The sequence below is a fragment of the Sturnus vulgaris genome, chromosome 6, assembly GCF_052056855.1.
Source record: "Sturnus vulgaris isolate bStuVul1 chromosome 6, bStuVul1.hap1, whole genome shotgun sequence".
NCBI classification, from domain to species: Eukaryota; Metazoa; Chordata; class Aves; order Passeriformes; family Sturnidae; genus Sturnus; species Sturnus vulgaris.
Genome location: NC_142248.1, coordinates 11,975,692 through 12,000,571, shown reverse-complemented (window position 1 = coordinate 12,000,571; position 24,880 = coordinate 11,975,692). Strand labels below are relative to the sequence as shown.

Below are 24,880 nucleotides of genomic sequence, written 5' to 3'. Positions count from 1 at the left end.
CACGGCCGCCGCGTCCCTCCACGGGGAGCGGAAGAGGCGCGGCCAGCGCGGCGGCGGCCTCCGTACGGCGGGATGGCGGCGGCGCCGCGTTCCGGGGGGTGGCGGCGGCCCGGAGTCGTCCTGCTGCGGCTGCTGGCGGTGCTGCTGCTGGCGGGCACGGTGGGTGCCGGGCAGCGCTCCAAATGGCGGCTGCCGGTGACCCTGGTGAGTGCGGGAGCGGGACCGGGCCCGCGGCCGCCGGGCCGGCCGGTGTGGCGGCGGTCGGAGCGAACGTGTGCGGGTTGGAGGCCGCGGCTCCTCCGCGGGCGGGACGGCTGCGGTCGGGGGCGACCCTGCCCGCGCCGCGCCTCTGTGAAGCCTGACCCGGCGCTGGTGCGGGAGCTCGGGGCCGTGGCTGCCTCCTGCCCTGCTGCCGGGCTTGAGCCGGCTCTGGCGGGTCGGCGGTGGCGGCGGGGGAGAGAAGGCTGGTGCGGGAAATAGTCCGATGGGCGGCGGAGGGAGAGCCGCCGCTGTGAGCCCTGAGGGAAGGAGGGAAGGTCCCTCCGGCCGGTGCCCGGCCTCGGTGGGCCCTGTGCCGGGGAGGCCGCCCCGCGTTGTCCGTGCGGCCGGGCTGGCGGCCCGCACCGTCGGGCAGCGCCGTGGCCTGGCCTCGGGAAAGCCGGGCCGCTGCAGCGCTGGACCGAGAGACGTGCGGGCTTGAGGGAAGTTGAAGGCACTTCTTCTAAACCCTTTATGTTTGAATTTACGTGGAGGAAAGCTGTTGTGCCTCAGATTTGGTCGGGCGTTATCAGGCAGTGAGAGTAATATGCACTTTATTGTGAGGCTTTTGAGCTTCAGGAGTAAAACTTAAGGATCACGGTGAACACCCTTCTTGGTTCTTAGAACAGATTTTTTTTTTGTTGTTTTTGTTGGATGGTCCAGACCATCTCATCAGCAAGAAAATGGTTATAATCAACAAGCGTGAAGATGATTCCGCTTGCAGATCAAAAAGCCCCAGGCCTCTTAAACCATCTTTAAGAGTATGGTAGAGGGTGGTGAAGCATGACTGGAAAGTCCAGTAAGTCTGGCTCCAGATTTGACATTTGCTTTCATTACTGTATTGACTTAAAACTCAAAATGGAAGATTGTGTTTACTGAAATTCAGTGACATTAAGCCTGATGCCAAAAGATTTTTGCATTTTATGTATTTTTTTCATCTATTAGTAGCTCTGTAGACTATTCCTGTATACTTTTATAATTTCTTAGTTTACTTCAGGACTTCTCCTACTCTGTTGGGTTGGACAAACACACTCCTGGAATCCTACTATAATCTCACTTCTTATTGAATGAAGGACATTTCACTTGCCCATGTATTTAGACATAAACAACGTGGTGCTAAAAGCATGGGGGAGGCTTCAGTAGGGCATTGAACCAAGAGGGGAATTACTTCATTAACTGTGCTTTTAATTGGGGATTCTTGTCAGTTATGCTAATTTGCTAAACTTGCAAAAGTGTCGAAGCCCTACCTCACATGTGCACTTCACCGTAAGTGCACCTGGAGGACCGTCAATAAATGGTAACTGCTTTTTTCATTTCTGTCTTGTTTGATTTTTGATTTTAGGGCAGATAAGGCATCAAGCCCGCTAATATCTGTTCCTTTTTTGTGCTTTTGCAGGAGAAGAAATTTAGCTTTGGGAAGATTCTCTTCAGCAACACCACCATTTTTCTGAGATGTAAGTGGTCACAAGGGATTAACCTACTCTCTTTGCTTTTTGATGCCCCGCTTATTTTTAACATTTGGAACTCAACACTGTGAAGTGTTTAACTGCACTGGCTGCAGTGACAGCTAATGTAGCACTGCAGGAAAGCCACAGCTCTGATATGGTTAAGTCTGTTAACAGCCTTGGAGCTTCCCATTTGTGATCTGTTTAAGTGGTAGCAGAAATGAATGGCTCTATTCATACTCTCTGTGGAGATGCCAAGATGGGCAATGGGAGCACCACTTTCTATCAGATAGTGGATAATCATGTGTGGGGTGTGCTGCACTCTTCTGTGAGGTATGCTTTTCTTGTCTAAGATTTGTTAAATTCCCCTGTCTGGGAGATCTGCTGCCAGCTGGACAGGGGCTGTTTGTATACTGATGCGAATACAGCAGGCAATTTTTTGGAAGCCTTATTTCTTTTTAGCTGAGTGCTTCTGGGTGTGGTGAGGGAATGTTGCACACTGCAGCAGAGCTCTCCTGAGAGGTGTTTTTTCCTCCTGATCGCAGTGTGTGACTGGGATCATTGAGTTTGTTCTGTGGAGCAAACATGTTGGCAGCCTTCCCATTTCTTCTTTGTATTGCTCTTTGCTGATCTGGCCAGGTCTGTGGGTTATGTAGGTTACTGCTCCATGGGAAGTTTATGTGAAGTACCCTCTTACCTGTGAACATGAGGACAGCATCTAAATGGCAATAAGATGTTATAGAAGTGAGTAGCTGACTTAGAAAAGTGTGAAATCTTTGCCATGCACTTTTGAACACTTTCAGTGGTTGTTTGCACCAGTTTTTACCTTGAGGGAAAGCTGCTGAATCTCCATCTGGTGTCTGTACTCACCTTGTTATTTTTCAGGTTTGAGTTCCAATACATGCCCTTCTTGGGACAGTGTTTCAAAGAGAGTTTGTTGAAGTGCATCTGTTGATCCCACATTAATCTGAAATAGGGTAGTATTTGAGTGGTTATTAATGAAGATCCATCACTTCAGTGTTAGGCCTTTCCCCCTGACGAGTGTAGCTGAGACACTGAGGTTCGCATCTTGCAGTGAGACGATTGCAAATGTACAACTGCAGGATCAAAATTAGAAATCTGCTGCTTGGGAAAAGGAGGGGGGGTTGAAAGGGCATTTTGGTGCCTTCGTAGGTTTTAGGATTTCTTGTCTAAAGTTTAATAGAAATAGTGTACTCACAGTGACATGGCATCTAAGGTGCTGAAATAACCAGAAGAAGGAACTAAGACATGGAAAAAAAATTGTTGTAATTGTTGTAAGGCAGATCTGTTGGTAAGAATTTGACCCCCCTGGCTCCTGATGTGGACTTGAATTACACTGTACTGTCAACCTTGAAGCAGGCATTAAGCCTTAAAATTCTTAAGTGAAGACACCTGTTTTACATACCAGTGTGATTGAAAGATTTACATGAATTTGGAAAATGAATCACTGAAAGAGGAAGGAACAAAGGCTGGGAACGTCCTCATTTTCTCAGTCTAGGTGAAACTTAAACTGCATCTGATACTGGGAAGCCTCAACTTTACGTATTTTTTCTGCCCATTCTTGTGTGGAAACTGGTCTCCTTTAATTTCCTGTCTGTTGCCTCTTCCATCTGCTGTGTGATGTTTGTGTGGGCAACATGACCCTTTCTCATGGGTCGTTCATGGTTTTCCTGAGCACCTGCATCTCCTTATCTCTTTTTCCCCCTCTTCTTCATTTTAATTTTATTTTCTTTTTTTTTTCCTATATCTGTATGACATATTGGTGTCTGATGCTTTCTGCTTCTGACTGGGAAGATTGCTGCTGGCATGTAGTGTTGTCAATAATAAATTTATTTTTATTTACATTTCTGAAGTGTTGTTTTAGAAGGCATTTAGTTTCTTGTATGGGATCGTGATAGAAATCCTGCTTTCTGTAAATGAGCACAAGGACTGCATTCAAGTTGAATATTACTGGCTTTTGTTTGAAGGCTAAGGAACTTAGATTTCCATATTGCTGAATTCAGTAAATACCATGGATACTTTTTCTGACTTTTGGAGTACTTCCTTTTCAAGGTTTCTGTAATTTTGATGTTTGCAGATATTGTGGATTGTTCTAGTGACCTATTTTACCTTTATGGGTGCTACCACTGAATATGTAGTTGCCTATTTATTTCTCACAGAGGAAAAGGTATTTAAAAGGTATTTTGGAATCTTATTTTTTGATAGCACTTTTTTGGGGTACTCCTCATTTAGTCAGTTTTATCAGAATAGCCTGTGTCATCAAAGAATTTACCATCTGCCCATGTCTCTGCAGTGCTTGTGCTGCCTTTTAGTTTCTTTGTTGTACCTCTGAAACATCTAGGGCAATGTGGAACATGTATGCCTTGTTTTCATGCTTACCAGAAGGTCTCATAAGGAAACTCCTTTTTTCAGTGATTTTGCTTAAATTTTTGGTGTTAGAAACTCAGTTGTTGAGATGCTTTAGTATTCACAAGGTGTAAAATGGGATTAGTCAATTAATACCCTGTGGCAGGATTTTCCTTCTAATTGTTTTTTCAACCTGCAGTGGTTAGTATGGAAACATTCCTTAAAAGTGTACATGTAAGGAAGTTGTGGATGCATCCTCTAATATGAATGTTGCCTGTAAAGTTGTGGGAACTTCTTAACCACTGCAAGTATTCTCTTAACTCAAAAGAGTTTTGCCATTTGTTGGCTGGGGAAACACAAATGTAATCATCTAAATGGCTCTTTCAAGACTCTGAATAGTCACTGCTCATTTTATTTAAGGGTTGAGCTTGCCTTCTTAACATCAAATTCTCTTCATTGGGCTTTAGTTTAAGAAGGAGATTTGAAACACAAAACCCCACACAGCCTTTCCTGACTAGGGAGAAAATCTTGTGTTTCACTTTGCATGCATGTTATTTAGTAAATCAAAGTGGAAAGTTGTCTTATTGCTGTTTTAGGTAGCATTCCAGCTTTGACGGCAGGGGCTAATGTATAGAGATATCTTGTTTGTCTTTTGGGAGGGTGGATCTTGACTGGCACAATCTTACCTTCATTTCCTTGGTGATGGTGTTGCTATATTTCAATTATATGAGGAAGTTGCTTAGAATTATCCTGTTCCTGGCTTTCTCTGCCTGTTACATGTGCCCCTGTCTCTGACAGAGGGGCCCTTTTTGTGTATTGGAGTCACTGCTGTTCTCCTCGTTTGGTATTTGCCGTTGCTGAAACATCCTTGATTGTCTTCAGAACAAAAAGTTTCCAAATTATCTTCAGCTCTTTAATAGACTTGTATAATGTTATAATGGAATGCTTCTTTCTTTCACTGAACAGTAATGAATTACTTGAGGAAATTAGTTTTCTATTGTTTTGCTTTCAGTTTCATGTTTAAAATTTAATTATGTTAGTTTTGCACAGAATGGAAGGCAGATGGTGTCGTACATATCTCACGTTTGATTTTTCTTTGTTGCTGCTGTTTGTTTGATTTTTTTTTTTCTTAGTTGAAGGAGATGAAAAAGCTTGTGAACCCTCCCAGACTTTGAATGTTACTTGGTACTTAAGATACTCTGACTGCTACAATGAAGTCTTCAACTTTGGGGTAAGAATTCCATGGAAAGACATAGGTTATGACTTTTAGAGGTAAGCAGATCTCAGGAGGAGGGGATTTAGAGATGTCTCTCTTGCATCTATGGTGCAAGTTGGGCTTGGAAGACACATTCTTCCACTGGAAGATAACAAATTTCTGGAATAGATTGAATTTTATCAACAGCTTGCTGCAATTGCTGACTTTTTTTGGGTTTTGGGTCAGGTGGAAGTGTTTGTCAAAATTGTTTTAAACCCAGGAACTTAAGTGACTACATTGACTCTAATGAGTGAGTTTATGGTAGTTGAAAATATTTGCAGGAATGCTTAATGACAGTGAAGAGAAAAAAAAATTGAATATTTACATGTTAAGTCTAAATTCTGTTCTTTATGGATGCACATTGCAAGTCTTAGCAATTTGTACAAAATGTATAGTGTTTCTGTCAAATGTGGTAGAACATAATTGTGCTTTCTATGGTTAATATTTTTCCATGTTTACTCAAATTATTAATTATGACAGTTGTAACTACTAATCTAACACAGGATTGAGTCTTCACTCTTTAAAATAGTAATGCAGAGTTTGTTTGTGTAGACTGAAGTTTATATTTTATGCTGCACCTCTACTTTTTAATTCTTACTCAAAGCCTGTGGTACCATCATTTTTATAGTCTCGTGTGGTTTTGATGCCCGTATTCTACTAAATTTGATTCAAGAGTGTGTGCAGAGTGAAACTATGGATGGAGCCCTCCAGGTCTTGCAGCTGTCTACTGAGATAAACTATTTGAAATACTTGATGCTAACCTAAGTTCTACTGTGTTTGGCAGGATGAACAAGCAGATAACTATTTTGGGACTACAGCTGAAGAGCATCCGGGTTGGTCAGGATATTATGCCACTGGTTCTGTCTTTCCAAATTGCTCTGAGCTCTTCAAGCCTCAGGTATGGGTAGAAACCTCAGAGTTTGCTCTGTCTTATACAGTAATTGGGAAGGTGATAATTCCTGTTATTGGCATCCTATGTAAGTAGCACTTCAGGTTGGGAGGTACTTCTTTTTATCTGTTTATGACAACCAAGCTGTGATGATGATTTTTTAATTTTCCTTCACTTCTGGCTTGCTATTCAACATTTTGCTCATGGTAGTGAAAAAAACCCAACCAAATCACTGTAAAAGTAATGTGCAGTTCAATGCTTCTTTTTGTTTGTGGCCTTGTATTCTCAATTTGTTTCATTTACAGGAGGCTTATGCTAGTTGAGTAGAAGTGGCAGCAGTGTAAAGATCCCACTAAACTTGAATCAATAAAGGGCTGGCATTTATTGCTCAAATAATGGAAATAAGTGTTGAAAAATGTATTACTTAAGCACTCATGGAGTAGGTGTGCTAGAATATGTTTGAAACAAATCAAGTAAAAGCAAGATGACAAAATTAGCATAGGGAAGTAAGTTGCAGATATCAGCTCTACACCAGCTGTATATCAGCAGACTGATGATAATACCAGTATAATTTGCTGTCTTTATTTAGTGGTATATATAAGAATTGAAGGCACATTGTGGAGTGTTGGATCTGTGTTCAGCCATTCCTCATTTATACAAAAGATTATGGATAGAAAATACTGGGAAATGTCTCATGACTATTGAACCTAGTGTTGTGGGTTGCTTTTTGGTATTTTTGGTTGTTTGGGTTATTTTTATTAAGGAAAAAACTAATGCCTAATTGTGGCTTTTAATAATCTACTTGCATGCCTCTAATTCCTTCGATATGTGGAGTTGGCTTGAAAGGTTTTTAAAAAGAAAGAAAAAATCCTGTGATAAATGCTTTTTATGTTTAATATTATGAGAAGCGTCAGTTCTGCTTTTACTTGGATTTGTAGAAGAGATCTTTTGGTTTTACCTGTGTAATGTGGACTTGGGCATTCTAACTAAACATGCTTGTGAAAGTCTTTAAGGTTTTAAGTCTTTTTAAGTAAGGTTTCATCCAGTTCCTCTGGAAAGTCTGGATTTCTTAACAATACATTCTTGTCAGATACTAATTTCTGAAGTTTCGTAGCAATTTCTTCTCTAAATGGTTCAGCTTTATCTTTGTGGTATAGCAGTTTCACTAGATTTCGAGTCACCATAGTTCAGGACAGTTGGAAAAATCTAGATCTCTAATAGTCAGTCACTCATCTAAGGACTTAATTTGCATAGATTAAGGCAGAAACCTCAAAACCCTGTATCTGTTTGTGTAGACTTTATCTTGTAATGGGGATACTCAACTGATTCATATTTCAAAAACGAAATTAACTTCACTACTATCATGTCTGGTTTCTAAAAATAGATGCCTGTTATTTGAGGGGAGGAAAAGTAACTCTCAAATTACATAACATTAAGTATTCAAGACTCCCTGCAGAAATGGACAATTGTTGGATTTAGAAAAATGAAAGCTCTCCAATACAGCAGTTCAAAGAATAATGATGTTTACTGGAAGCTTTCCTGGTAATGTCATGTTAAGGTGTGAAGTGCCTATAAAGTTATAAAGTGTCTATAAATTCTGTACCTTTCTTATATCGTGCAGATTTTCTATAAAGAATTTGCTCATCCGGAGCCTCTCTCACCTGAGAAACAAGAGGTAATTTTCCTTTCCTTCTGAGTGAGAGTAGTAATAGGTAGTTTTGACATATATACTTACTAATTTTTCTGTGTTTTTTTTTTTTTTCTTCTCTCTAAGGGCGTAAAAGATAAGAAAGAGAGTGCAGGAAATTACTCAATGGTGACTGATAAGATTGTATGTATACTGAATTTAAACTATGGCATGTAATTCAGCAGTCTTACTATGTTTTGGTTTGGTTTTTTTACCTTTTTATTTCTTTGTATAAGAACTGACTGGTAGCATATTCTGTAGTTTTTTGACACCTGGAATTTTTTAGCTTGAAACTAGGTAGTGCTGTGTGGAAAAACAGTAATCAGAGTAAATGCTTTTTCTGTATGTGAAATATAGAACTGATACCATTAAAACCAATGGTTTAAATTAAAAAATACATTTATTTTTCTATTGTAATTTAAAATAGTAATTGAAATTATCTTCTCTAAATGATGGCTAATTCTTACAGAATACATTTGGTTTTGTCTTCAGTCAGTTTTTTGAAACGTTGTACTTAAAAAGTTGACTGAATACTTTTGATTTTCATGTCTCTTCGTGTATCTATTATATATTATGTTCAAGAATTATGTAGGAACAATTTTCAAAATAACTTCAAATTGAATGTCCTGGATTCCAAGAAAGAAAACGTATTTTACTCCTTGTGTACTTAAAGGGCCATTTATTTTAAAGCTAAAACATAAATAGATGTGTGCAGTTGCAAAGTAAAGAATCAGTGGAGCAAGAAAAAGTGGTATTTTAAAGGCAACATTGGTGTGTATAAATTTATCCTTTTTCTTTGAAGTTTACTGTGTTTCTAAGTTTTATATTTAGTTAACAGTATAAAGTTTTATATATATAATATTTTATTTGCTTTGGATCTTGTAGTCAAGAGATTTCTTAAAAGAAATGCATGCTCTTAATTCTGAATTTCTCTTGGAGAAGCTATTATTAAAAAAAAAATCCTTATCACAGTTCTGCAGTAGTCATGGAAGTGGTGTGCATGTAGATGGTCTTTTGTAGCTGTGTTTTTCTTGTCTTCTTGACTGTGCACTATTTACATGGAGATGTTTTATTTTCAGGCAATGAATGCTATTATCAAAACTTGGCGAGATGGGCCATATATATTTATTGTGCAAATTGGACCTGCTGCAAAGGATTCTACTGCCAGAGTTAAAAGAACTGAGAGAACAGCACCTTCCTCAAAGCAGAACAAGCCCTTTACAAGTAAGATAGCTCTTTATACAGTAAATTGAAAATACAGCACCATTTTTATGTATTCCCAGTCTAAGTATTCTAAGGTACTCTTAGTATATACAGTATGGTTCAATTTCATAAGACACGGTCTTTCACTTCACATAGGTAGACTCTTACTATGGCTCATTTAAGAAAAGAAGTGATTCCTTCTGCCTTGAAGATCCTAAGACTGTTCTGTCAGTTTACTGATAGAAATCACAAAAAGTCAATCCCAAGCATTTCAATTTTGAGGCTTGGTGTTTTGTTTAAGAAATGCGCAGACCAGTTCAGTGATCTATACTTATAAGTCAAAACTTAGAGTACAAAGATCATAATTACCACCTTGATATTATATTATATTTAACATTGCATTGATAACCTATTCAAACTTTAGAGAAGTTTAAAAATCCCCTTAAAAAGTGAACTTATATGTGTTTCTGGATGTTTCCTGTTATACGTGAATCTCCAGCAAAAATTACTTTTAAGTACTGCCATGAGTTACTTGGTAATGGGGTGTGTAATTTTAACTGCATGCTTTTGGCTGAGTATGTTATGAGTCTTAGCTTTTTTTATTGAAGTGCAAATTAGGTTTAAAGGCCATGTGAAGATGTGGAATTTTTTTACACAAAGTGAAAGTCAAATCCTGCCTTCCTCCTTTTGGTTCTTATTTGATTTGGTTATTGGATTGTCTCTTGACAGTGATAGTAGAACTGAAGGGGCCATATGAGTATCTTTCACTTGCAGACTACCCTCTAATGATTGTAAGTAAACCAACTTTTCTTTGATCTATACTTTTGTCAGTTGATTTGAATGTCGATTAAATACTCTGCTGTCATACTGCAGGAAACACAGAACCAATGCCTCAGGAGAAAAAGTTACTTACCTGAGGTGTTTTTTAGTTTGATTTTTTAGTTTGATTTTTGTTTGGTTGGTTTTTTGTTTTGTTTTGTGTTTTTTGGTACTGAGTACAGGCTAGGGAAAACAGACACAGATTTCAGTTGCTTGCATGTGCTGTCAATGTTGTCCTTCTCTGGATTATTTGAATTAATGGTTGTTGATTTGTAGTTCCTGGAGTTATCAGTATTAGTTCTAAACTGAGAGGTTTTACTGCTGCTGTTATTTTCCTTAGCTCATATATTAGAAAATCTGCTATTCTATGCTTTTGTTTCCAGCTACCCTTTCATTTGTCACTGCTTTCTTTGTTCTTTTACAGCTTAATCTTGGTTCCTCCACCAGCTGTCTTACTCCCCATGAGGAGGTCTTTAATACTGCCTAGTAGTGAAAGCATAATTGAGCTACAAAGAGCTAATCCCCTTTTTATTCAAAGGAGCTATTGACTTGGTTTGTAGTTTCTTCTGTTGAGAAGGCTAAACAATAAAAGAACTTCAAGTGTTTATGTAGTGAAGACAGACTTTAGCTGGGGATCAATAACAAGTAAGGTCTCTAGCCTGACTGAATTGGCAAGAGCAGGCTGTCAATAGTGGAGCCTGGCAGTATTTTTGAAACACACATTTTACTTCCTGCAGAAGCAAAAAGCCTCCAGCAGCTCTATTGAAATGTAATTCACCAGTGTGAATATCCCACGTGACAGGACCAGAAAAGAATCTGTATCTCCAAATGTTTTCTCAGTGGAGCATCTGCATGTGAACTATCTTGCCTAGGTTCTTACCATTTGAGCTGCATGGATTGGTCAGGTGTGAAAATGTGTAAGGATCAGTAAGCTGCTCTCCTAAGGAAGATGTTTTCACTTTGTGAAAGTTTTCATGGCTTGTGTAGCTAATTTCAGTGTTTGGTTGTTTTTTTTAAAAAAAGTCTTCTGACGGAGGAGACTGCTTGATTATTAAGCAGTGTCCTATGCTTTGGCTAACTACTTCCTCCTATTCACTTAGTCTTATTCTCTCCCAATTCCTCTTAATCTTAGTGTCCTTTAGAAAATTTTAAATTTCTTTGGTATGATTAGAAAATTCAGCATTGAGTAACATTGTCAAGCTCATTATTTACTGTTTGAGACATACCATGCAAACTTCTTCTGAAGCAAGTAATACTGAACCAAACAAAAAACCACAAAACATTAATATTTAAACTAATATCTGGATTTCTTTCTCAGCTGCAGGTTTTTTGCTGGCCTAACACTTGGTTAAAAACTGAGTTTGCTGGAAATTAACTTTTGAGAAAAGTTGTCAAATTATTTGAACACAGGGTATACCAGCATTAGTTGCTTATCTCTGTTCTTAGTGGAATGGTGTCTAGAGGTGGCCCGTGAGTTTATTTGCAGAGTACTGTAAATGTATGATGAAGTTATTAATAGAACAATTCATGAGAACAAATAGAGTTTCTAGTACTTGATGATTTGCTTGAATTCTTTTTGGAATCTAGTAGCATATATCTTGCTTAGAAAAAATTGCCTGTGAATAAATTAGCAGACTATTCTTCAAGGGAGAAATTGTGCAGAAATTCAGTTGCTCTCATTCCCTTTGTTTGTAGTGAGAAGTCAGACTCTCACTGTTAGAGTCCAGAGAGGACAAATGAAACAATGCTTTTCTATTTAAAAACTTCCAAAGTTGCCATCCTAGGGCATAAAATAGAGTAGTCTTACAGCTGTGGAAGGGAAACAAGGAAATTATTTTTCTTGGTCTGAAGTTCCCATTTCTTTCTTCTTTTTGTATAATAGTTTTTCATGGTGATGTGTATTGTGTACGTATTCTTCGGGGTTCTGTGGCTTGCATGGTCAGCCTGTTACTGGCGGGATCTCCTGAGGATCCAGTTCTGGATTGGTGCCGTGATTTTCCTGGGAATGCTGGAGAAAGCCGTTTTCTATGCCGAGTTCCAGAACATCCGCTACACCGGCGAATCCGGTAGGTGCCAGCGGCATTGTGCAGTTTAACTGAGGGGGCATAGCACTAAAGCCTTATGCTAAATTGGGATGGCAGATCCACGTTAACTATATCATTACTTGAGGATTGTTTCAAAACAAAGAACAGGGAGCCAGAGTTTTTGTATTTTTAGATGTTGTAAACATCATGCTCTGTGTTCTTCTACTGCTAAAATGCTGTTGCTTTCTCTGACTCCTGAGAGTGGTGTCTTAGGAATATAGAATGCTACATTCTGTGCTGCAGTGCTGGTTTTAAGTTTGAAATAGCACTTGCTCAGTGTCGCTTGTAATTATTTTCTCAAAATCGGTATTGGCCTTGAAAAGATACTTCGAAACTCCTTGTTCAACATGACAGCATTGTAGATAACTCTTAGTGTGCAACCCATTCATAATCTATTTTAAGAGATTCCCTTTATGTAAAACTGTTTTACTCTAGTTTTGAGTTTCAGTCTTGATGCAAACAAATGAAACTCTGCAGGTAAAAATCGTTATGACTTTCTAATTGGCCATACCCAATTAGCATGGTGCAGAAGGTTGTGTTGGTTGACTTGTTTGGAAGAGTATCTAGGTCGGATGTAAAATTTTTCTGTATATTATTTTTTGCCAAGTGACCTCTCATTTCTGAAAGCTAGCTCCCGATGTAGAAAATAAAAAGACTATGAAAAAGACTAATAAAAAGCACTTGAAGAGCCTACCTTGTATGTCTGCTCTATACTATATATACTAATACTATAATTGCATGCAGTAGTTAATTAAAGAGGTATTATATTTTAATGAACTAAGTTCCTCCTCTTTGCTTTTGGTAGTTCAAGGAGCAGTAATACTGGCAGAACTTCTTTCTGCTGTGAAGCGCTCGTTGGCTCGAACTCTGGTCATCATAGTCAGCCTGGGATATGGGATAGTCAAGTGAGTAATTCTGTTATGGGTTTGTTGTGTTCTATTTAAAGGGATGTTGCTATTGGTTTTTAAGAATTTGGGGCAATATTCATCTCTCTGTACTTTGTTTGCTAAAAGGTAAGTGCTTTAGTTAAGTGGTCTGAAGATCTAAACTTCTTCACTAGTAAACAGAGACAGTTCCATACTGTCTTCTTTCCATCTACTTCTGTGTGCAGCTGTAGGGTGGGTTTCTGAGTTGTTGTTGAGATGTTCCACTGACTGGAATGGGAGCTTTGTGGGCCTGCCTTCCTGGTGAGGGGAGCTTTTGTAAATGTGGTAGGTCAAGAATCACTGATGGGGGAGGTGATCTGCTTCAGTAAGATTGTGGCTCATTTGTCTGTCCACAGCTGTATTCAATGGTAAAAACACATGCTAGGTGGCAGTGGGAATTTTTGGCAATGTGGGTTTGCTGAGAGAGCTGATGAGGAAGTGGGATGAGACTTAGTGAAAGGGTCAAAAAAAGCTAAACAGGTTAACTTAGGAAAACAGGTTAACTGAAGAACAGGACTGTTGCCAGTGCCTCCCTTAGTCACATCATACCATAAGTCAGAATGAATAGTGAGTTTCAAGCACCATAATAATATTTCTGGATCTGGACATAACCTTTTATTCATATGTGTCATACCTTATGTTTAGATTCAAGTTGACATGACTTCACTTTTTGTTCCCTACTTAATCTGAAATTCACTTTGTTACTTACAGGCCTCGCCTTGGAGTGACTCTTCACAAAGTAGTTATGGCTGGAGCCCTTTATCTGTTATTTTCTGGCATGGAAGGTGTTCTTAGAGTCACAGGGGTCAGTAATAACTGCTCGAATTTTACCATATGCTACAGACACTATTGGCTGTATGTATTTGTGTGAACAGCTGGTTTCCTACCCCCTCCCTTACAGCAACCAACCCAAATTCCCACTGCTCCAGTTTTGAGTCTGTGCCTGGGGAAGTGTGTGTGAATGGTGCTGCTGCTACTGGATTCGTTAAGTGCATCTTGGGTTGTAGATTTCTGTTATTCTGTTTTTGGGATTAAGTATTTAACCTGTCATATATTTGATACTTTTCCAGTTTTTCTATGACACTGTGGCTCTGATAGCAAACTTGGCCCTGTCCATGATTGATGCCTGTATTATTTTGTGGATATCCTTTTAAAAACTGCAGAATGTATGACCTTATTCATAGCTCATTATTTCTGTCTTACACTTGAAAGGAAAAAAGGTTTTGCTTGTTTCTGTTAGGACTTTGATAAGTTTATGATGTATACACAAAGGAAAGTTTTACCTTTTTAGTCAAACTCATGGTTGCTGGTGGAGCTTTCAGTTTATCCGTGGAGAGTGTAAAAGATTTAATTACTACATCTCTAACAAGGAGGTTGCTAGTTTTCTATAATGGAAGTGGCCAGAGCAATTAATCACAGCAATTGCCTCAGCAGAGACTCCTTTTAACAGTGCTAGATTGACTTAATCTGGAAAGCTGCTTCTTGCCTTGCTGGTGGAGAACTAGAACTGACAATGTGGTATTGTCAGTTCCCCTCTGTGCATTGGACTAAACTCTTGGTTCATGCCCTCTGTTTCTGTAGCAAAACTTGGAACTGTTGTGGTGGTGTATTGGTGGTTTCTCATAAAACAGCCTGACCCTCCTTACTCCTCTACTTTGTTTTCTTTTCAGTTTGTTCTTATTGGCTCTTTCTTTGTCTCCAGGCCCAGAATGATCTTGCCTCCTTGGCTTTTATTCCCCTGGCTTTCCTAGATACTGCCCTGTGCTGGTGGATATCCTTCACTGTTTTACTCGATGGGGTGTATTTTCTTTTGAATTTGTTTGTTTTTTTTTTTTTTTTCTCTTTTTTTGGCTGAACTTTTTTAAAAAGTAAGATCCAAGTATTTATTTTTTTCTACTTCTGGTAAAGGTTATAGAAGTTCTGTAGTTGAGTGTTTAGGTAAGCTTTTGCTGCCTATTGCTTACCTAGTTTTTGTTGAACTGAATGTGTCTGTGTAAAGCTGCTCCAGAATATAGTCTGCCTGTTATCAGTCTCTCACTTTTGAGTATGAAAGTAATTTTTACTAGTGTAGCATGTCATGGCACCAGAGCAGTAGCCTTTGAAGAAATGTCTCAATTTGTCAATTTGGGAGAAGGTTGCTTAGCAACTTCAAACCTAAAAGTCTTTCTGTAAAATTTGAACTAGTCTTGAAGTAATCACAAAATGAGACAGTGTATATTTCTTGGTGTCCTGACATATTCATTCCAAGCAACCATAATCTTGTGTGACTTCAGCAACTGACATCCAGTGCTGAACTTGTCTATAGCAAAATCCCTATAAAGTGTTCTTAGCTCAAGTCAATCACAAAAGCTCTAGTTGAAGTGTGAATAGCTTGCTGCCCAGCTGTGGCAACCACAGTTCTCCCCTATCACGATATCTCTCCTAACCACTTGTTTTGTCACTGTGGAAATAAAATAAAAGAAAATGTGAAGGCACTCATGTGCATTAAATAGATTTTAACAAATTTCTAGTTCAGATTTTACTTTTCATTTCTGGAAAGCATAGCCAACTCTTTCCTGAGGGAATGGGCCATAGTCCAAAATAGAGGATTGGTTACCATCTTTGTGTGACAAGAGTTATAGGTGTAGATGACTAAATAACATGAAAAGGACAGATTTTGCTCTCTGGTACCTTTGTCATAGGATGAATTTTCTATTGAGAATCGTCTAATTTTTTGGAGAGCTAAGTGTGTGATTGAGAGAGCTGTTGATCATAAGGTCTGTGTCCTCCTAAGTCTGTGTGACCAGCTTGTCCCTTCAGAGACTTTTCCTTGACTTTGTATACATATTCATCAGCTTAACTCAAACCATGAAGCTGCTAAAACTTCGAAGGAATGTTGTGAAACTGTCTTTGTATCGACACTTCACCAACACACTCATCTTGGCAGTAGCAGGTAAGCAGAAAATTATTCCGGTTAAATATAACTACTTTTCATTTCCATATAGGGCTTGATATGGTCACTAGAGCAAATTTTAAATTTTGTGACCTTTCTGTAAGTACAATCAAAATTTGTGGTATTTCTAACACTTGACCATTTCTAAAAGTGGGTCTTTGCCAAGTGTTATGTTGATATTTCAGAGACAGTGGATTATTAGTCCTGATGTTAACAAGATCAGTAGTTCTATGCAGCTCCTCTAACAGAGCACTTTTGTCCCACTTCAGACTGCCAGGGGCAAAAGTTTATTACTGTCTTCTAACTTCACAGAGATACTTTTTGCCAAAATTGCAGTATCACTGTGTGCTATGGGATTTTTAAGATGTCTGCAGATAAGAGTGATTCTTGGAAAAACTGTATTCTTAGTTTGGTAACATAGTGCCCTCTATTCTGGAAGAATACACATTGAGTTTCTTTTTCCATTTATATGTGATGAACTGAATTTCAAGAATAAATGTTTCCAGGTTCTCCGCTATCAATAGAAGAAGCGGAAAATTTCTAAAGACTGTACTTTTTTATTTAAACAGAAAAGCAAAAAAATACATTCCTTTTGAAAATTGGTTCTGATGAAATTCCTTTCAGCACCTTGTTCTTAGTCATCTTAAAATACTAGTGGAGGGAAGTCTCAAACTGTGGTAAGGGCATAGTTTGGGTGTTGGAGCTTCTTGTGGGTCAGGATCTGTACGCTTAAGGCATTCAAACAGATCAGATTGTTCAGTTCAGGGTCAGTTTTCAAGCGATAATGAAACCATGGTTTGAAGGCTAGATAAAAGTGATATAAGAACAATGAATAGTGATTAGGAGTTGGCTAAATACTCCATTTTTGATTTATGCTTTGTGTCTGTGAAGACACATGAGTAAAATATACTGGTATATGCCTAAATTTCTGTTTAAGGTCAGTGCAATAGATTCATCTCTTGTTTTCCAAAACTAATTAAATTGTATTTCAAGACTTGAGTATTCAGGTCTTTGATCTTTGTTTGGGAAACACGGTCCTGTTAGTGGGGTATTTTTGTAGTAATAAGCAGCTTGTTTGTTTGAATATTGCAGCATCCATTGTATTCATCATTTGGACAACCATGAAGTTCAGGCTGGTGGACTGTCAGTCGGTGAGTTTATATTAAATGCTTTCTACAGTTGCTGCCTCTTGCTAAATTTATATTTGGCAATGAGATTGGTGCACAGCACCACAGGCTAAAATTCTCACTGTTGTGGGTAATGAGCCTCTTTGACAGATGCCTTTAGTTCAGCCTTGGAAAGCAATGAAAACATGAAATTTCTTGCTTCACAACATCTTTCATTTGTGCTGCTGGTTTTCTTGACAGGACTGGCAAGAGCTATGGGTGGATGATGCCATCTGGCGTTTATTGTTTTCAATGATCCTTTTTGTCATCATGATTCTGTGGAGACCATCTGCTAACAACCAAAGGTTCGGCTTTTCTTACATCTTCCTAAAAATGCTGGGTTTTAGGAATGCTTGTTTGTTCAAAAAGTACTGGTGGATGATGTTTAGTTGCTGTACAATGATCAATAAGGATACTAAACAGAGTGTGTAGGGAAAGGTAAACCTAGAGAAGTTACATACATAAAATCCATTCTGTTCCTGGTGCTCAGCTTATTTAAAAAGAAGTAACTTAAACTTTCTTTTTAAGACTGATATTAAACAGTCAATGAGCTACACAGAATAATCAAACCATGTATATGTTGGGGTAATGGATCTCTTGGGAGACACGAGATAGAATACTAAGGTAGCTTTCATTCTTTCACTTCTACAGGTTTGCTTTCTCACCACTGTCAGAAGAGGATGATGATGATGAGCAGAAAGAGCCAATGTTAAAGGAAAGCTTTGGTAAGAGAAAAAAAAGATTTCCACTCAATTTCAGTGTTGAAGACAGTTCTGTGGAGGAAGGTGTCTTGTTCTCTGGCAAAAATCGCCATTGACAACATGGAGTTCTAGAGGAAACACTGGCTTTATGTTTAGTATTTACATCACCTACTTAATTCTGGGGTTTTCTGTTGACACTGAAAACACTGCTACTGCTGTGATTGCTTTGCCATGTCCAGTGGACTTTGTTTGATTAAATATGTCTTTGGTTTTAATCCAGTTGTGATGACAAGAATCTCTTGGATATTGTTGCTAGACAGTGGTTTATTGTGCAGTTGTCTATTAAAATCCCATTTAAGAATTTTCATTTATTATCTGTTCTCTGAACTTTGAAATCTACTTCATTTTCTACATTAAGACTTAGCATAGGAATGTCCAGTGTAAATGTAGGAGTGAATATGTTTATTCATGAAATTGTCTATTGTAACACCTCTCTTTATAAGCTGTGTAAAAGGTAGGGCTACATGCCTACTGCTGTCTGTCCACAAATCATGGCCAGGATATGCCAGGATATATCAGTGCTGGGATATATCAGTGCTGTTTGGCTTGTTTGGGAGCAGAGGAGAAGTGTGTAATCCATTAGGTGCATTTGGCAAACAAGCACTATCTGGCTACCTGCCAGGCTAGGAGATGCATGTTGCTTCTCAGGCAGCCAAGTGAGTGGTGAGCAGTCAGTAGGTAAAATAAACTTTGGGAGTTGCCTGTGTCTCAGAATGGTTGAGGTTGGAAGGGACCTCTGGAGGTCATGCTGTCCAAGCCCCCTGCTCAAGCAGGGACACCCAGAGCACATTGACCTGGGCTGGTACTGACTGTACTAAAAAGCCAGATGGCTTTTTAGTATCTTCTAGGATGGAGATTCCACAGCCTCTCTGGGAACTATATCTGAGTTCTATGCTGCTGATGTCTGGCTTAAATAAAAGGAGTATAAATTTATATTTCCTAGGTAAAATTGTAAAATTCAGGAAAAACGATTTATTCTACCTGTCAGGAAAAAATACTGCAAGCCTTTCAAAGGGGAAGCAGTCTAAATCATTAGCTTTCTAACTTTGTCTCTTTGACTCAGATGAAATATCCCGAATGAACACTCAACAGTTTCACTTAGTCTATGAACAATTATAATAATTCAGTTACCCCAATCTTTTTTCTTCTTTTGGCTTCAGAGGGAATGAAAATGAGAAGTACAAAGCAAGAACCAAATGGGAATGTAAAAGCAAACAAAGTTGTGAGTATGACCTCTGTACCTTGAAGAATATAAGATTCATCTCTTCTTTGTTTACTGCTATTAGGAGCACACAAATATGCCAACTTTTGAGGCACTAAATGGGAGCTTTTTGGTTTGCTTCAGAGTGTGAGTTAGTCAAAGTATAAGTTAACATAGTACTGCTGAAAAGAAGTAAATACGTGTTTCTCGTGAGGTTTCCTGTAAATACAGTGGGAACTTAAGAATTCAGTCTGTTCTTTAGAAATGCAGAAGTGAAGATAGAACTATATAATACAATATTCTGATGGTGATTAATGCATTATTTTACAAGTTTGTTGGTTTGAGAAGGAGGCTGAGCCATATTTTAAGTAAATTGCCCTCTGGTTTTGAGATTTGTGATTGATTACATGACTGGGATGATGTGTATATTTTTATGTACCTACCTAAATACTTTGGGGAAGGATGCATTTTTTCCATGTGACTTACAAGCAAGATGTTTTCACATTCATCTAGGAGCCTAAAAGATTTCTTGAAATCTTTTCATAGAGTTCATGCATAAATTTAAAAGTGGAAAGAACCTGTAGGAATGTATTAAAATAGCAATAGTATTTTTGTCATTAGCATTGTTTTTCTCAAGGGTTGGTTGCAGCTGTATACTACTTACTGAAGACAGATAAGATGAAATCAAACTTTTCTATTTTACGAGGGAGTAGTGGTGAGGACTGCTGCAGTGAGTGGGTGGGTTTTTCTTTACTTTTTTTTTCCCGTGAAATGTATTTTCTCTAATCCAGAAATCAAACTGAAGTAGTTTTTTTGTGTGTTTGTTTTTACTTTTTTAACTGACATTATAAATACGTTGGTTTTTGTCCAGTAGGTTGAGAAGAAAAAGGCTTGCATATGACAGCATTGTGGAAAAACTGACTTTTGTTTTTTGTTTAATTTCTATACTTATAGCAAGAGGATGACCTGAAGTGGGTAGAGGAGAATGTTCCTTCATCAGTGACAGACGTGTGAGTATTTCTGTAGTCACAATAAAGGCAGGTTCCTTTCCCACAGGAGTACATTAGAATGCCTTATCATGTGCATGCTGCACTTCCCTGGGCAGAGGCTGGGTCCAGCCTGGCACTGGCCTCTGATCCCTTGTGTGCAGTCTGCTGGGTTTCCACACAAGCTGACTTAAGGACCAGTCTCTTGCAATGTGAAACCACAGACTGGTCTGCATTTTACTAAAGTTAAAACAATATCCATAAATCCAGAAAACAAAGATCAAACAAACCTTTTTCTAGTGCTCTGAAAAGACCTTTGAGAATCTTACTGAATGCAAACCATGGAATAATGTAATCCAGTTTTCAGCTTTATCTGCAACATCTGATGTCATTTTTGGGCTCATGGTAATATAGTTAGCTATGTACACTGTCTCTATCTCCTCTGCTTTTAATAACTTTTACATGCTAGTAGTGTCAGTGTCTAGATTTTTCATAACAAAACCAAAGTTCATAGATAAGTGCGTTCACAAATTTGAACAGGAAATTTTGGCAGAGGATCTGGATTCAAGTACGAAACTGCTTGAATTTAGACAAAGACAAATTAGGTGAAGTTTTAAGAGGAAAAAAGTGCGTTTTCACAATTGAATTTTGTTTTCCCAGTTTTAATACTTATTCTTTGAAAACTGATAGGATTCCTTAAGAAAAAAAGGACTAGACTGGTTTAAGTTAGGAAAGGGCACTTTGAGGTAATCTGCTGCAGAGTTTTCTGAGAGTGTGACCAGGGTTGTGAAGAGCCAAGATCCCAATAGGTGGGAGATCTATTGTAGCTGGAAAGGCTGAAATACCAGTGGAACTTGTTTGACTTCTGGGACATGCTTTTACCACATGTCCCATATTGTAAATGTCTTCAGGGCAATTCAGCAGTATGAGTGAAGCAATTTATTTCATGGCAACTTGGAAATAGTTCAGTTGATAATAAGCATCATAATAAAAAATAATTTTAAAACTGTGAAGATCATTGAGAATATTCCTTGGTCTTTTTTGTGTATTTCTCTAATTTCTGTTAAATTGAAAGGTCTGTCTTCACTGTTTCTTTTCTGTGCCCTAAAAAGTAGCATAAGGTTGTAAAAATGGTTGTCAATATGCTCTTAGTACGTGCTCTAATTATTTTAACTTCTTTTTCTGCCCACTGCAGTGCTCTTCCAGCTCTTCTGGATTCAGATGAGGTCAGTAAAGAAATCTTCAGTTCGAATTAGTCTTCTGACATGCCAGGGGAGTCATGAGTCAGCTGATAAGGTCTTGGCTTATTAGAACTGGATTCTGCTCGTGTCAGTGCAGCAGTAAAATACTGCAAGAGGGAAAGGATAGTGGGAGCAACCATGGTGCAACTTCTTAGAGTACAAATGTATTTTAAATATGTATTCTAAAATAAGTGGTGTATCTGCTGTGTAAGTTGGACTCCTGACTTAAAACGCATGAGAGTGTCGTTTGTTGTGAATGTGCATGTTCTGAATAATGTAAATCTGCAGGGGAAAATGACAAGATTGGGTATTTTGTTTTGCAGGAAAGAATGATTACCCACTTTGAAAGGTCCAAAATGGAATGAAGGAGTAGCTTTTTGGTCTTGGAAGTGGAGACACCTCTTATTAAAGTTGCTTGGTGGAGCAAGTGCATCCTGCTGATTTGTCTCTTGATCTCAGCCTTGAAAGTTTGATGCTTTAATGTCATGGAGGGTGTCTTGCTGTGGAAGAAGTTCACAAGGACATTATAAACCCTTTGGAAATTTGAATTTAAAGTTGCTGCAAGTTTGGATTTTTAAGCAGTTGACATGTGTACTATTCCAGCACCTTCTGTAACTTTTCAAATATTTAATCTGTGAAACTAAAATTCCTAATGTCTGCTTGAGGAGTTTATATTTTAATGTTACAATTGACACTTACAGGTGAACTTCCTGTACCTTTTTGGGGGGAGGGTGGGAACAGATAGAAATAAGCACTGAAGAAACAGCAGACCCATTTTCTGGTAGATAACAACTGCTGTTGTATGTCATATGTTCACTACGCATGAGAGAGTTTTAGAGAGAAGCTCCTGTTGATGAAGAAAATTAAGATGCCAGAAAGGAAATATTTGGAAAAGTTACAGTGATATGAGTTTTTAACAAAATCAAGTGCAATTTTATTCATAACACTGTGTATGAAAGATTTTCTATTTTAAATGCCATTGACCTGTAGGAAACAGCTGTCTAGAGCTAACACACTTGCTGTTGTGGCACATCTCATTGCCGGCAATGTGGTGGATGCCTGGAAAAATGATTTGCCCCTACCTTTCATGTGTTGCATGATTTATTTGAAAAAAATTCCCCAACAAATAAAACAACGAAAGCAAACATCACCAGAACCACTCCTGCAGTGCTCCACAAGTGCTTGACTACATGTTAAGCACATACGAAGTGGATATTTCAGCCGAGCTCTTCTCCTTTCATGTGTAACATCTCCTACCAAGAAGTTGGCACTCCTCTACGAGAAGATGGCATTGCTTTCCAAGGGTGTGAGCACTGCCTGCCTTACTTGAAAGAGGATTTATGGGGAGTCCACAGTGCTGGGACAGTTCTGTTCCCAGCGTCTGTTTAGAATTGCTTCCCATGTAAGTGATTTGATGCTGGGCTTTCCTGTCCCAAATGGTCCCTGTGTGGCCAAGGGGTACTCTGAAATCACTGTGTTTCAGTAAAAGTTGCAGGTTTCTATTCTGTATAATTGCATTTTGTTTCTCCTTTTGAAATGAAAAAGAGCTTTTGGACAATGTTCTGGTTTCTGCTTGGCTGCAGCAGCTGAAATTGCAATAACTTCCTCATGGAAACCTGTCATGGACTGTATGACAAAAGCTCTAATTTGGGTTCATAACCTTTAAAACTGACGATTAGGAGGCAAGCAGCTGCTGGGTGTCTGGGAAGCAGATGTGGCTGCTGCTGGAACAGCATAGAGCGTCAGCCTTTCTGGTTCTTCTCATAGCTATGTCAGCAGAAGTGAAGATGTGCCTGTACTCCATTCATTCCACTGTAAGGTTTGGTAGCTTAGCTGTAGCTCCCCTTTATCAGCAATTCAAGCTGAAACATGGCACTTTACAGTACAGTAGCTGAGGCAGGACATAGCATCTTCTGCTAGCTGTGTCGTGAGGAGGGCAGAGGGGCAGAGAAAAAAAGCTGTGGCTGTAGCACCTCACTGCTTCTGCAAGAGTTGCTGGAGCTCTTCTGCCATCTTCTTCAGGCCACAGATAGAATCTTTAATTACAAAACACTTCTAATTTGCTATGCTTAATTGATATAGATGAAAAAAAAAATTACCTCCATGTCCTTTTGGGGAGAGGAAATTTTGTGAAATAAAGCTACACAAAGCTCGCTATTTAATTTTTTTTGTTTTGTTTTAATTTTTAAAGAAATCCTATTGTTTTGGGTTGTTTGGGTTTTTTGAAACAAATAGGTAAAAATGTTCTCTACTGCAAGCACAAAAGTTTGTACGTACTATTTAATAAAGGCTAGGCAAAGAGTAGAAAGGCTCACATTGTGTCCTTCCAGTTTCTTTCTCTTCTCTCACATGAAGTGTTACCACCTTCACAAAGCTGCCTGATTTTGGCTCTTAGTCCATGGTATATATAATGCAGTTATTCCCAACAGTTCTTTTCAAGATTGAAGTCTGCCATTTGAAAAGCTAACGGAGATAGGGCAAATCATAAATTTCTGGAAAAAAAAGTTAACCAACCATTTTCCCTAATTGTATTTGTAGTTTAATTAATAATTTAAAAGCTAAAATAAACCTAATAGCAGTGTGGCGCTTTCAGCCTCTGACTACAGGGGTCTTAGGCAATCCTTGAAGCCTTCTAGCTTTCCATTCTTGTACTCAGTTCCAGCAGTATTTAAAGTTGTCCTGGATTCCACACGGAGCTTGTTGACCCCTTAGCAATTTTTGGTTTTTCATTCGTTTAGCAGAGTTTCTGTATTGTTGGAAAATAGCAACAGCTTCCTAGCCTAGAGCAGGCGTGTGCTGGGACTTGACTGCAGTCTTTGGGAGAAGTTGTGTGAGAGCCCAGCTCCCACACAATTGTGCACGCTATGGCATTGTCATTGCAGGAGAGATGGCAGTGGATGAGACGTGGGTGAGGAGCAAAAAGGTGTGTTGGCAGGTTGTAGCCAGGTGGCCTCTCCCTCAGCATGTTTGGTCAGGTTTGCAGGTTGTACTGAGAGATGTTTGTCTCTTCTGAAACTTGATCTTGCTCCTAAAGTCATATTGGCTCCATGACTTGGAAAAACTCAGGAAAGCTTCAGTGAGCTAGCTTGCCTGAATGCTTAAAAGCAGAAATCTTGCAGGTTGTTGCCTTTAGTTATGTAGTCAGGGAAGACAATTCAAATATATATCCCTTCTTTTAAAAGCAAATCATGCAAACTCTTCTGAAGACTTGGTGAGCTAGAGGGAGAAAAGATCTAGTCTTAGGTCTGGGATCTGCAAGGGTTCTTTAAAAAGCTGTTTGTAATAATGTTCTGCTTGCAGAAAAAGTAAATGTCTTGACAGGAGTACTTTAGAGTTCTTGTGCCTGATTAGTTCTGTATGGATTTGTTATTTGTGACAAGTGGCTGTTGGAATTACAGCATACATCTGCATACCATACAGAAAACTGGGAACATAGTGAAGAAGATGATGTTGACCAGCTTTTTGTTAGGGTGACAAGATGTCCCTGTTAGGAACTCCAAAGGAGGGACTGAGTAAGAGATCACATGCCCTGGTAAAGAAATGCAGGAGGCTTGATAGGCACAGAGTGAGTCAGGATCACAAGACCTAGGGAAGGTTATGTTTATCTTATTCTGCAGATGTAGGGCTGTGTGAGTTTGTGGGCTTTATTTGTCCTCGTGT

General features: G+C 38.8%; 1 protein-coding gene across 2 annotated transcripts; it reads left to right on the top strand.

Moving 5' to 3' along the window:
* Window positions 1-13: 13 nt before the first annotated feature.
* Window positions 14-23,534, top strand: TMEM87A (transmembrane protein 87A). 2 transcript variants are annotated; one of them, XM_088167001.1, is made up of 20 exons: window positions 14-204; window positions 1,655-1,712; window positions 5,204-5,301; window positions 6,110-6,223; window positions 7,836-7,889; window positions 7,989-8,045; window positions 8,981-9,125; window positions 9,834-9,895; window positions 11,806-11,989; window positions 12,813-12,912; window positions 13,645-13,738; window positions 14,636-14,708; window positions 15,761-15,865; window positions 16,958-17,016; window positions 17,233-17,336; window positions 17,683-17,756; window positions 18,953-19,014; window positions 19,948-20,003; window positions 21,175-21,205; window positions 21,544-23,534. In XM_088167001.1, the coding sequence occupies exons 1-20, from the start codon at window positions 73-75 to the stop codon at window positions 21,583-21,585; spliced, it is 1,704 nt and encodes a 567-aa protein (XP_088023127.1). In that variant the 5' UTR covers window positions 14-72; the 3' UTR covers window positions 21,586-23,534. The 2 variants fall into 2 exon arrangements, with proteins under 2 accessions (XP_088023127.1, XP_088023126.1); XM_088167000.1 differs by lacking the exon at window positions 14,636-14,708 and adding an exon at window positions 14,004-14,079.
* Window positions 23,535-24,880: the final 1,346 nt, after the last annotated feature.

Bases quoted from the DNA above. Each gene is read 5' to 3' on its own strand.
- TMEM87A (XM_088167000.1), top strand. From the start codon at position 73: ATGGCGGCGGCGCCGCGTTCCGGGGGGTGGCGGCGGCCCGGAGTCGTC. The intron at 205-1,654 runs GTGAGTGCGGGA...GTGCTTTTGCAG, and splicing joins GGCGGCTGCCGGTGACCCTG to GAGAAGAAATTTAGCTTTGG. The intron at 17,337-17,682 runs GTTCGGCTTTTC...TCACTTCTACAG, and splicing joins CCATCTGCTAACAACCAAAG to GTTTGCTTTCTCACCACTGT.